This window comes from Bombus terrestris, chromosome 16 (genome assembly GCF_910591885.1).
Source record: "Bombus terrestris chromosome 16, iyBomTerr1.2, whole genome shotgun sequence".
Classification (NCBI taxonomy): Eukaryota; Metazoa; Arthropoda; class Insecta; order Hymenoptera; family Apidae; genus Bombus; species Bombus terrestris.
The window spans coordinates 6,096,783-6,110,722 of record NC_063284.1 but is presented as its reverse complement, the minus strand read 5'-3'; the positions used below and the strand labels follow the sequence as shown (position 1 = coordinate 6,110,722).

Sequence of the window (13,940 nt, the reverse complement as noted above, 5' to 3'; positions counted from 1 at the left end):
AATGTGTGCACGGGCCGAAATAAAAGATCAACGAATATGTAAGTGACAGAAATAGACACTAACTTATTCTCAACATCTTTGCGAGGTTCCATGCTAGTTACTGGCAGTAACGTCTTTACTTGTCCAGATTGTTGTCTAACTTGCTGGGAAAACTGTGACGTTGTAATAAGTTGTTTTTGTTGTATAGCTTGCTGCTGTATTTTAATCGGCTGATTTTTATGCATCAACATATTCGTGGCAACAGTCTGTTGAGGAAGCAAGGTTTTGATGCTTGCCTTTTGTGCGATCGCAGTTGCCGGACCTTGACCTTTCACTGCAGCTACGTTTGTATTTAGAGAGGTCTTAATACCGGTTACTTTTTGCGTGTGGTTCCTTTGAGCTGGTTTTTGAGGAGGTATCGTTTTGATGCATCCAGGTTGTTTTTGAGCATTCTGTGGCCCTATAACGTTCTGTTGTTGCTGAATTATTTTCACTGGCTGCGCATTCGCATTTCTATGCAACGACTGTTGCACGACGTTCTGCGAGTTCGAAGTTTTTACGGTATTTGCAATTTTCTGAGGTACACTACTTTTCAGGTTGCTCTGCTGTAAATTTTGCGCTTGATTCTTCGTCACACCTACTCTCATGACCATTTGTTGTTGTTGTATCTTGGAGTTAACTACCTGAGTTCGTTGGTTATTGGGGATGGTCGCAGCGATCGTCTTTTGATGAACATTCGTAATACTGAGACTTTTCTGTGTTTGTGGATTCGTATTTGCTTGTTGTTGCTGCTGAGGTTGTTGTTTCTGCGCCGCTTGTTGCTGCGACTGTTGTTGTGCTTGCGAAGTTTGCTGTAGCAACTGTTGTTGCAATTGGGACGAGTTCTGGATATGTACTTGCTGCGATTGTTGTGGCTGTGAGATCACTGGTTGTTTGTTTACGGTTAATAAGTTGGCGTTCTGGAGCGTTTTACTGATATTTGGAACGCTGTTACTCTTGCAAGCGCTCGCGAAAGATTGTACTCTGCTGGAATTAACCGTGGTCGCAGTCTGAGACTTTTGCAAAGCCGTCGTAGTTTGTGATCTCTGATGCTGCGTCGGCGGTTGAACTTGTTGCACGTGTTTCTGAACCTGCGGTAACTGTTGCTGACATTGTACTTGCCCCATTACTTGTACCTTCTGCATACCAGTTACGGAGTTGCCACATTTTTGGACGTTATTCACCGCCGCAGCGTTCGATTGTTGCCTAGGCACAGTCACGGTCTTCTGCGACTGAACCTGTAATTTCTGTAAGCCCTGCTGTTGATTACTCGGTATTTGTTGTAGTTGTGCCTTATGATTCGGATGGCTACTTAACATCTGCGACGATACCTTTTGGTTATTGTAGACCTGCGCTATTTTCTGCGTGTTCGCGGCGTTTGCTTGAGCTTTTTGAAGCGTCGAATTCCCTTGTTGTTGGGTTCTCTGTACGTTGGTATTGTTCGTGACTTGATTAACAGCAAACTGAGTGGTTTGAGCGGTACCAGTCGACGACATTTGGCTCTTCTGTGCGGTCTGTATCCTAGGTACGGAGTTCCTCTGCACGGTTACCCCTTGACTGACATTCGTCACAGCCTTCACTTTCTGCAAGTTAACCGTCTGACCCTGTCCGACGAGATTTTGCGTTTTCACGTGTATCCTTTGAATGTTGGGCAATGAAGTCGCGGTAGTGATGGCTCTAACCGCGTTGTTGCTTACGACAAGCTGCGAAGGGACCGGTTGGACTTTTAAAGGCATGCTAGCCTGCAAACTAGATATCGTGGTCGTCTGTTGCTGTTGTTGCTTGCCCTCACAGGTGACGACCACCTGATTTCTAGTTTGCTGTTTGCTCTGCGTGGATACTGTGGCATGCTGCAAAGGATACACATGTGCTACTCCGCTACCTGGAGATGATAAAGATTGAGCGTTTACCGGAACATGGGTTACGTTGGAGGATGCGTTCAGCGTTAAAGGCGCGGACTGTGTTTGATGGCTAGACGACGGTAATTTCTGAGAGATGACGCGAGTCGACAGCACCTGGGTGGTATTCGTTTGAGGTCCAGTGATTCTCTGCACCTCCCTAACGGCTTTTGCTACTGGATAGGTAACGCTAACTGATTTCACGGTGGAAAAGGAAATAACATGACCAGCTGGAATTTCTGCGGCACTCTCCAAACATTGAAGGATCTGTGGTTTGCTGCTGGCATCGTCGGTTCCCGTCGTGTTCGATGTTTCCTGATTCACCGACGAGGACGACTGACTGCTATTGGAGTTCTTCTTCTCGAGGGATGTTTCTACGGTGCCCAACTTTAAGACGAAGCTCATGGTGGTTTCAGCGCTCTGTGGAAAGCTGTCAATGCGTTTTGACGCGGCCGTGGCACCATCGTTCTCGTGAGCATCGGTATGCTCGGTTGGGGACGGCGGGGGAGGTGGGCCAGGCCCTGGGGACAATTGCTCCCCACCTCCACCTGTTCCACCCCCCGATAACTTGATCACCGACGGAGTCGACGTCTTGGAGGCCTTTCAATCACGCCAACTGGAAACTCGAGACAGTTAGGATGGGATGGCTATCCTCGCCCTGCTTGACGGGATACCACGCTCTTCGATTCCGCTATTTGAGGATTCTGAACCATAGGCTGCAACATATAATCGGCGATTCTTTTGTTAGTCTTGAGATAGTACGTTTTCAACGACATTCGGTTGAGCAAAACGTATAGTGTAAGGGCTCGTCTTCGCTGAAGCACCATCGACCAATCTCTTGTCGCTGTTTCAAGTTTCTTGAAAAAGTCGCCGCATGTTGCTTCAGTGCAGACGAGTTCTGAGAAAAGATTCCTTGAAAAATTCGACGATAACTTTAGGAGAGCGATACGTGTCGTTGGCTACGTACCCTAATCCAAACATCTCTCAAAAAGTATTAATTATTCAACGTTCATGACGTGGCCATGGAATATTTAAAGATATTGATCCAGAAAAACGTTTCCAAGCGAACGCAGATTGGAACGTTCCAATCGTTCGATAAAACTAATGCTTATCGTTTATAGATATCGTTTTCGACGAATCTGTATAAAGATCTATCGAACCGGTTCACGATTGTTTCGATATCGTGAAAGCTGAGATACTTGGCAACGGTGAAAAGGAAATGGGGAGAAAGGAACCAAGCGGTATTTAATGTCTTAAGTATTTAATTACGATAGCAATATCGACAAGAGAAAGGGAAAAACGATCGAAATGATAATTTCTGATCGTGTTTAACAATGATATCCCTCGCTGTGGAACCGGTTCGGAATTCCGCGATAAAATCAATTTAGATTAGACCGCGAATCGATGCAAAGCGTTTAATACGTTTAATTATCATGTCTTCTATTGTTTAATATTAGAGTCGTTCATCGACTATCGTTGACAAAATTCACATACAATGGCTATAAAAAGTATCTGTATATATCGTCACTTTCTAACGAAGTGTTCCTCTTTTTTCTTTTGTCACACTCTACATTTCACTTTCATAGTATCAAACTTTGCCAGTCGTATGAAAGTATGTACCATTAAATAATACTAATCGTAAGTTTAATATACTTGAAGCTAATTAATTAATATGTCAATGGTTTGCTACACAAATATTGTACGTCCACTTTTAACATTTCCTAGAAAATCGGTCTTAAACAATAAATAAATATTTTTTGCATTGTATTTATTGTTATCAACTCCATTGTAAAATTGGTTGCAAATCGTACATTGACAATTCTTAGGAATATAAAATGATCACAATGGATCATGCTCGTTGGAAGTATCTTTATATAGGTACACTACATGCAGTAAACAAAGCCATTGGTTTCGACAAATTTATAAAGTGGATATAATAATTTTTATACAGAATAACGAAAATATTAAGAACTATTACATAAAAACTGAAATTTCGCATGAAGCAAACGTAATTCATGCAATATAACAATGAGATAATATTAATATTCGAGTAATTTACCAATGTACTGTAGTATCATGTAGTATATTGTAGTACAATATCCATGATACTGTAACGTATTATTCTAGGAGAATCTTTAAAGTAAACTGATAATTTTAAGCTTTTAAGATCGTTCGTACGCTATTCGCACAAACAATTATCACTTTCTATCGTGATAACTAAACTGCGGATTTTTATGCAAATTCATATTTTTGAGAATATAATGAAAAATGTAAATTTGCCTGCCAACTGTTACAGAAGGCGCTATGCTTTGCATATTTTATACATTTTTTCATATTATGTGCATTCTGTTCGATTTTGCACTTTTACGTTTCCTATGAATGCATAAAATCCGCAGTCTACTTGCAACGATATAGAGTAAACACTTGAAGGTGTTAAAAATCGTTCGCCAACTGTCCTGCACAAAAATTCATATATTTAAGAAGATTAAAAGACGAACAGGATGACAAAAAGTCGTGGGGATACACTGACATCCTATTGCGATCTGTTAGAGAATTCGCCATTGCTAAAATATCGTTGCATATAACAGCTGTGAAGGAAACGACGCAATACGTAATCGTACGAACAACGATGAATCACTTGGTGTTGCACTTTTCTCTCCCAACGATAACCGAGTTTCCTGGCCGTAAGAAATCGTATATTCTAAGCGAACAGAATAGAAAACGCAACAAATTGTTACGTGCGATTTCGGAAGTGGCGAGAGGAGGATTCCTTTTGAAGAAACGTTAGGAGCAGTGCGATACGCATTTGCCAGCTGGTGTCAAGTCCGCACGTGCGGCTGAACTTGGGCCAAATGTGCCTGCGTGTTCTACCACCTTGTGTGTACGACGCGCGCACCTAATAAATTAGTATTGTCAATATTCTCCGGTGAACTCGAATTGCGTAAACAGCCGATCGGATATAAAAGATACGAGGCATTGGCCGGCCGTGGCACGGCGGTGGGAGTTATCGTCAAGCTGAAATCGTTTCGTGCAACCATCGATAAAAGAGAAAATGTAACGTATTCAAATAATATGGAAATACTTTCAAATATGCAAGGGAAAGTGAGGGAGAGGCGAGCTGAAAGAGTGAGAGCGTGTACGTATTTTTCTTTTACTTCCGTTTTTCTGCTTCGCAATTTTAGAAAAATTTCAACTGTAGTTTAAAATTTAGAGAATAGAGCGGCAACCGAGTTGCTTTTGCGCGATACAGATTTGTGCAATTGGAAATGAATTTTAACTTGGATTGAAACTTTGAATTGATCAAAATTGCTTAATAAATAAATACTAGGATGGCTTATAAGTTCGGCCGTTTTTTAAATACATTACTTCGTACTATCTTTCGTAATGAACAAAGTCTTCCGAATCGTCTTAGCAGAACTTCGAAGCGAATTTCTTTAAAAAGAAAATATAGCATTTTCTTCGCTGCCTTTGCTACTTTGAAGTTTCGCGCCAAGTAGTGACGCAGAAGTACACGAATTTCCGACTTCTCCATGTTCCTTTCTAAACGAACAATGGGATAGAATAGAATTAATTAATCAAAATGAAATATAATCATTTGAAGGGTTACTAAATGATACTACGAAATAGTACAAGGGAATATATAAAAAAAACGCACGAACTTAAGGATCGCCTTAGTAATTCAATAGGACTTATAATTGTAAGGAAGAACGGATATATATCCGCTCTCTACTCGTATGCAAATATCGCAAATCAGTCGAAGCAATAACGATAATCTTCGAGCTCAGATCAAGACCGTTTTGCATAACGATGTTATTATAGTTTGTCCACTTCTTATATATATTTTTTACGCTTCTAAGCGTAATCATAATTTACATTCCTTCAACTTTGAACAGCATGTTCTATCGTTGTTTCTTTTTCTCCTCTTTTTTCTTGTTTAATCTACAAACCAAATAATGCTAACTACTTGATGAGGTATCGCGAAATGAAGAATTCCACGACGAAAGAAGCTAGAGTCAGGATCACGTGACGAATGCGTAAATAGGAGGCAGTTTGTTCGATGCGTATGCTACCTTTTCTATCGCACTCATTGTCAGTGGCACGTGCTGCTACTACTGAAAATCATTAACGGCAGTATAGTCGTTTCCCAGGCTTTTGTCCCCGCATTCTCAAAAGAGGTAGTTTGGACGGTAATTGGACGAGGCTTTTTAGAAGCAAGTTTGTAAATTCGACCAATCGCGGGGAGACGAGTTCGCGAGGAAGCGCGTCAACGGAAGTCGTAAATTCCCGTTACGATTATACGAATCGACACCGCGAGTAGATCGATCCCCTGATTTGCATTAAGATAATAGGGATGGTTGAAATGATATAACTCTGTGATTAACAGTGTTATAAATTATTTATTTTCCAACAACTTAGTAGAATCACACAATTTAGTAACGTCGCTGATTGTGAGTATGAGAACTGCCTTGATCTTGATCAGATTTTGAGATATGGCAATCTGATAGATGAAGGCCCTCGTGTTGTAATAGAAGTGGCGATTGATCAGACCAGACCTTGACTCGCCTTGGTTGTGACTGGTAGAACTCCTTAAATGTGAGTGCTGGAACTCCTTGAATGTAAGTGTTAGCACTCCTTGAATGTGAGTGTCAGAACTCCTTGAATGTGACTGTTCGTTGGTTATGAGAACCAGTAGAGTTGACCGTCCTGATAGCGTGGAAGCAGTAGTAGAAGTCGCAGCCATCGGAGCCGTAGTAACAGTAAGAACAGTGAAGTTCTTTCTGATGTGATTACGAAGGAAAGCTCGGTATGGGTGTGCCCTTTGAACGAAGAACGCGGATTCGTTGCTCACATTTTTAGTTAGGAAAATGAGGGCAATGATCCGCGGTCCCGATTGGTTATGACCAATGTTGGGGATGAAGATAGGAGGAAAAAGCCTCCTACCAACGTGGTTCATGAGCGACACAAAAACCAATTTTTCCGTTAGTTAACTATTTGGTTTTTCCCATTACGTAACTACCTGCTTTCTCCGTAATTCGTAAGAATGTACAATAGACCTAAGGACTGTTTTATGTACCAGCTATAAATCGAAAATACTTGCCGAATTAAAGGTTCCTGCAAGCTAATAAGACTCGGTTTATGGTTGGGCCTTAGGTTTATTGGAGGTTTCTCTAACGGGGCTTGGTCCTTGACGGTCAGACAATAAAGGACGTCGCGCGGACCTCTTCATGCGACGTAACATCCTCCCCCCGTTGAGAGGGCACCGATCAAAACCCTGTAAAGATAGTATTAATTAAATATTCTATCCAATTCCTTATTGATTGTTGTTGCCGTGTGAACTGTGGCCGTCCAGATGATGCCGTAGTCGCCAGGACGAATTTAATGATGCGGCCGAAAAGCCGTTTCGTTGAGGATACGTCGTCTGCCTTGTAGTCTGGATCGCCGTGGTTCTCGGCATTGCCAAGAAAGTTGTCGCTGAAGTTTACGAACCAAGAAGTGCCGTGAAACAGCTCGGCCCATGAAGTATCGTGGAACACCTCGGCCCAGGAGGTGTCGTTATACATCTCGTCGATTTCACAAAGGCACGTGAGAATCGTATGTAGATGCGTTGTGGATGCGTGACGGAGGCCTATAGTTGGTTGGTGGACAGGGCTCCCCCCGCTGACCCACCCCATCATGCCTTTTTGATGATGCCTGGTGGTTGTACCTGCGTGGTCTAACAATCAGCAAAAGACAAAATCAGAGATTTGTCCGGCGTAGTGATCTGTGGGCTTAGTGGACAAATGTTGAGATCCGATGGCGCGTTAGGTGTGGCTCCATGGCAATGGAGAATTCTTCTTTTAGGTCCCGGGGAATGACTCTCCAATATGATGTCCATGTCAGGTGTAACATGTGATGTGATGTTCTCCGTTGGCGGAGTATGACCGTTATTATCCCGGACGGGATTCAGTTCCTTCCGGTCCAGCGGATCTGGAGCGATTGGCTGATTCAAGACGTTTTGTGGCGTTGAATCAGATGGTTGCGATGCTGACGATGTGAACGTGGTTGTCGTCAGGTCGTGCGTGGGTGACACGTTATAAGTGTCATGCGATGAACTCCGCGTGGTATGCGACGGGATCGGCGTTTGAGTTGATGCGATGTTTTCCGTCGGCGGAGTATGATCATTGTTATCACTTCCTTAGAAATAATTAGACGCGTTACTGCTACACTTGGAGGTCGACGGGGTAGAGATGGTCGTTTGCCCTCCATGAGCCCTCTTATCCTAATGGCCAGGGAAAGGTAAATTTTGAATGCTTCTAGTTGCTATGCGATGTCACATTCCTCGAGTTCATATAACTCGTTTAGGAATGATTGAAATCGTTTCCACCCATCCTCAAGTAGGGCTTGATGTGATTGCAAATATGCAATCTCTTGCATGTTGGACTGTTCGTATTTATCGATGCCTTCCCTTATGGCCCTGAGGGTGCCTTCGAACAGTTTATCGTGTTTCTTCCGTATGCTGTTGATCTTTGCTGGGGTTGGCATGTTTCGTGACGTGGACCGACTTAAGTTTTTGGAACCTTCTCAAAGTTGATTGCTCAGTTACGTCGGGACATTGCCTGGGTGCGTGCCTCGACCAATGGGTATATCTTTTTGAAGGTGATACTCCTGACGTCACTGACTTCGATAGAGTGATACATTTCCGCTGTTGGATTCAATGGGGACACGTGGCACTATGTGGTCACTGCACTTGACACTGGCACGTGATCCGGCTCGAAGGACCATGTAAATTCGACCAATCGCGGGGAGACAAGTTCGCGAGGAAGCGCGTCAACGGAAGTCGTAAATTCCCGTTACGATTCTACGAATCGACACTGCGAGTAGATCGATCCCCTGATTTGCGTTAAGTAATAGGGATGGTTGAAATGATACAACTCTGTGATTAATAGTGTTATAAATTATGTATTTTCCAACAACTTAGTAGAATCACACAATTTAGTAATGTCGCTGATTGTGAGTATGAGAACTGCCTTGATCTTGATCAGATTTTGAGATATGGCAATCTGATAGATGAAGGCCCTCGTGTTGTAATAGAAGTGGCGATTGATCAGACCAGACTTTGACTCGTCTTGGTTGTGACTGGTAGAACTCCTTGAATGTGAGTGCTGGAACTTCTTGAATGTGAGTGCTAGAACTCCTTGAATGTAAGTATTAGAACTCCTTGAATGTAAGTGTTAGAACTCCTTGAATGTGAGTGTTAGCACTCGTTGAATGTGACTGTTCGTTAGTTATGAGAACCAGTAGAGTTGACCCTCCTGATGGCGTAGAAGCAGTAGTAGAAGTCGCAGCCATCGGAGCCGTAGTAACAGTAAGAACAGTGAAGTTCGTTCTGATGTGATTACGGAGGAAAGCTCGGTATGGGCCCTTGAACGTGCCCTTTGAACGAAGAACGCGGATTCGTTGCTCACATTTTTAGTTAGGAAAGCGAGGGCAATGATCTGCGATGCCGATTGATTATGACCAATGTTGGGAATGAAGATAGGAGGAAGAAGCCTCCTACCAACGTGGTTCCTGGGCGACATTGTTTATGGGAAAACTTTTCCGTTAGACAACTATTTGGTTTTTCCCATTACGTAACTACCTGCTTTCTCCGTAATTCGTAAGAATGTACAATAGACCTAAGGACTGTTTTATGTACCAGCTATAAATCGAAGATACTTGCCGGATTAAAGGTTCCTGCAAGCTAATAAGACTCGATTTATGGCGGGGCCTTAGGTTTATTGAGGGTTTCTGTAACAGGGCTTGGGCCTTGACGGTCAGACAATGAAGGACGCGACGTAACAAAGTTGATATAAAAGAAAAGACTTGCAACTAATTAGCGTCGCACGAAGGAAACGCAGAATCCAATTTTATTGGATAACAAAAAACAAATAGAACAACTTCGTTCAAAGACGTATAATTTGTAATTCACCGATGGAAAGTGGTTTCCTATAATTAACAGAGCTTTCATTTATAATTTACTGTGGTTCACGAAAATATTCCAACACTTAGCATAGAATTTTTGTTTATATATATATATGCATATTATGCGCATTAAATACACCCAATTTTCAGAAGTTTCGTTGGCACTGTAACGATGCACGAATATTATGATTATGATGGCAAAGTTTTAAGCCGATCTGAAAATGTACTACTTACTAGGTAAGCTTCAGAGCTAGTCTTCGCGGATTTGAAATCTTTTATTATGAGAGCCATAATTTTGCACAAATTATGAGAGCCTGAAAGATTTATGAGAATTATGATAATCTTTAAATTATGAGAAAAATACATATAAAGTTTGAAAAAATCGCATATTCCCAGATATTGGAGCTGATCATTTACTAATGACTGTGGCGTAGTGGTAAGCGTAAAGGGGTTCAAATTATTTATCCCGTGTTTGCATTCAGTTGGGAGAACTTTACTTCAGAACAATTACCTTTAGTGTTACAATTATGGAAGCTTGGATTATTTCATGTCTTCTCTGTTATAAATATTATTTTGTATTTATTATTAATAAAACATTTTATTAAAAAATTGGAATATACATAATAGTTTATCCTACTTTGTATACTTCAAATTATTTGTACATTTATTTTCAGATTATATTGTTTCAATCAACTATATCAACAATATAAAACTATATCAATGAAGTAAATTACATTTTATGTAATTGCATTGAAATAAATCCATTTTTCTCATAATTGGTTGGCTATCCGAGGCTAAAATTACAAATATGTACGTTTATTTCACACATAGACTCATCACATCAAATTTCATTGAAATCCGTGAGGATCAGGTCTAAAATTTTCTTTGTTAGTGAAAAATTAGTATACAGCATGAATATAATAGCCTTAAATACACAACTAATGGTGAAGATGATCTAATTACGTATTGTGGCTTATTACAATGAATGATTGTCTGTATTAATATTTCGGTAATCTTTATAAAGTGTATGCTTCCAATAAATATTTTGTAACTTCTATGTATAAATTTCCAGATTAGTTTCAAATTTTACCAATATAATAACGACAGCAGTGCCTCGTTACACTTCTAATAAAACCTCAAAATGGTTTGTATAATATATATAATAAAAAGTTCCTAAAAATGCACGAATACTTCCGTGAGTCAATGTATGTACACATAACCGGCAGCATGTATTTCCAGTAAATTCTGCCACGCTCCTGCTCAAATGTCTCGATCTACATGGTGCATGGGATCGAGTTTAACCCTCGATTCGCCGATTCGTCGGGTGTTGTCGTGGTCGATTTGACGAAAGCCATCGTACGTTATACAGCTATATAGCTGTCACGTGACTGGTTACAGTGTAACGACGTTATCGGCACTGTCAAAACGCCAATAGCAAGGATTCAGCTTTCATCGCGCAACCACGCAGGCGTCTGTTAACCGAGGTTATGCGCTCTGCAGTTCCTCGTTGTGTGCTACGTTCGATTTAATTTTAACAAAATCTTGTGAAATTTCGAAGAGATTTCGATAGTTTTCGTCGTCCGTTTCACCAGGCAACTCTCTTGCCAGTCCTCGCTCTTTCTGAAAAATGCATTTTTCTAAGTACTCGCTTAGAACGCGCCGAGAACCGCTGGAACGCAGTATTATTTCAGATGCTACGAAATCAGGGAAATTGCCAGAACCAACTGCAGCATTGTAACAGAAACAAAACTATATTCACGTAGCTAAATATAAACCTTACTTCAGCGGTTGCGTTCCATTGCGAGCTGGCTAATAAACGTACCGCGATGCACTTTCGTAAAATGCAATTTACATTTCACCGAGAATAACATCTTATAAAATATTTAATCATCCTACGGAATAATACCTCAACGTAGAGCGTTTTCTAGGCGACTGGTTTCTCTTCCGCGTGTAACTATGACTTCCTAGAAATATCATATCGATAAACGTCTTTTCGATGTTAAACGTCTTTAGTATTTAATCCGTACGTCACACAGCCAACACTGGAAATGTTTCGAACTCGGACAATCTGAATTCGGATGTGAACAGAATAACACATTACTAATTGACTGCGAACGTTTGCGCGTTTTTGAGAAATTTCAAAAATCTATAAAATACGTATAATATGCAAAAATATAAACAAGTATTCAAATTCTATTTTTCTAATTACGTTCACAAAAATTATATAAACATCCACAGCCACACACTATAGTACAATATACCGAATAAACGTATCCAAAATTCCTAATTTGTTGTACCTCCCTCGTTTGTTACATATCAGACTTTAAGATTTTTGTTAGGTTTTGTGAACACTCGAAGGATTAACCAAGGTATTTTTAGCAATATCGACAATTTAGGTGATTAAGTTTGATACCAATTTGTCTAGTTTACCTACACTGTTTAATTGTTTCTCTCCTTGTGCATTTACTCTGTTTGATTAGCGATTGATTTCATTATTTCTGCGTAAGATTTATTGGTTGTTAATGGAGTTGAAGTTTGTCTGATGTGTGTATCTGAACAGACAACAGTTGTTTGTTCATAACCCCCCCCCCCAAATGTATTTAACTATATTAAACAATTAGGAATATTAAAAAAAAAGAAAAGAAAGAAGAAAGCATCTTTTGTTTGGTTTATATATTACAGAGTTACCCAAGACTTGATAATATTGCGAAGGCAGTGTATCTTTTCCGGAGGGTAAAGGATTAGTTGGGTGGTCGCAGCAGCGAGGCAACTATCGTCGATGTAACAACGGCGGGTGTTCTGGCCGCTATTTTGCCGCGATGTTTCCACCAGTCGCGAAGTTACGAGGTTCCGCGCGCGAGCGTGCAGCGCTGCACGGGCTGGTTTGTCACGTTGGCAGCAATGGGATTTGTGGCGACCTACTTGGCGTACCTCGACCCTTGCATTGATTCGATACGAACCAAAATTATTCCTGAACGATTATCGCTCGATGTTGACCTCTCCTTCCACGTCCTACCATCTTGCTTCTTTTTCATCCCTGATCACATCTATTCACGGATATTTGCCATTCTAGTTTACCTGTTCCTGTTAAGCTATTATATCAATTTCTCCAACTAGCTCAGCCAGATAAAACGTCGTTCAATGTTTTATGTAGTTTGCCCGCTGCAAATTATCGAAGAATCGCGTATTGGCGGGAGCAGAAAGAAAGCTCGTTGGATACAATATTACGCTGTTTACAATATTATCAATCGAGCATTGTTACTTGACATGGGTCGTCAGCGTCTCCAACAAGTTGTTTGACGCTTCCGCTGACCCCTTCTCAACCACAGGGCAATTCAACGTTGCAGGAAAACGGCGTTGCTCTCACCAGCAACCCGTGCGCAGTTGGAACGCGCATTCTACTGCCATGTAACTAACCCGATTGTAAGCAATCGTACGGATGAAACTGGCAATGATATCCCGATTATTCTCTCTTTTTAAATCTTGATTCGATAATCAGGTACAGGTATCGACCGTACAAACAATACTCCTACAACACGGATTCGCTCTAGCACGGTTCGAGGATTGAGTAATTCTTCCAAACCGGCGCGTAATCAGAATTTTTAAGTACAAGCAACATCATTAAATATTTTTCACTGGAGTCAGCGTCTGTGTATTGTCTCAGATTTGCACAATTTTGGAATACTGAAACTTTTAATCCATTCTTAGTTTGTAGAATATTAACCCTTTGCACCCGAGAATTTTCGCGCCATAGGGAAGTAGCAGCTCGAAGCTTCTCTGATAAAAAAATCGATAACATTTTTCACAACTAACAAAAATAGAAATCATATATATAGAACATCGTTTAATAGAATTTAGCAATAATGAAAAAGAAAATATTATGTAACATAAATTTATAAAACTTTTGATTAATTATTAACTGTTTTAATAAACATTAGTACACTTTTGTTAATCTTTGCAACATAATCTTATTTTTGTATCAGTTCTTTGTTTCATATAACACTTATTTTTGTATCAGTTCTTTGTTTCATATAACACGGCATATTTTCGGAACTTAACTACGTATTATCGTGTTATACGGGA

At 40.6% G+C, this 13,940-nt stretch overlaps 1 protein-coding gene across 7 annotated transcripts in view; it reads right to left on the bottom strand.

The window, feature by feature from the left end:
• The window catches only part of LOC100645102, a 32,067-nt gene that overhangs the window by 10,133 nt on the left and 7,994 nt on the right, over positions 1-13,940 (bottom strand). For 5 of the 7 annotated variants that reach the window (XM_012317717.2, XM_048413215.1, XM_003401688.4 and 2 more), the window contains one exon: positions 64-2,632. In XM_012317717.2, coding sequence (XP_012173107.2) covers positions 64-2,321 — 2,258 coding nt within the window. In that variant the 5' untranslated portion in view covers positions 2,322-2,632. The remainder of the gene's footprint in view (positions 1-63; positions 2,633-13,940) is intronic. The other 2 variants (XM_012317718.3, XM_048413216.1) reach the window with 2 other exon arrangements.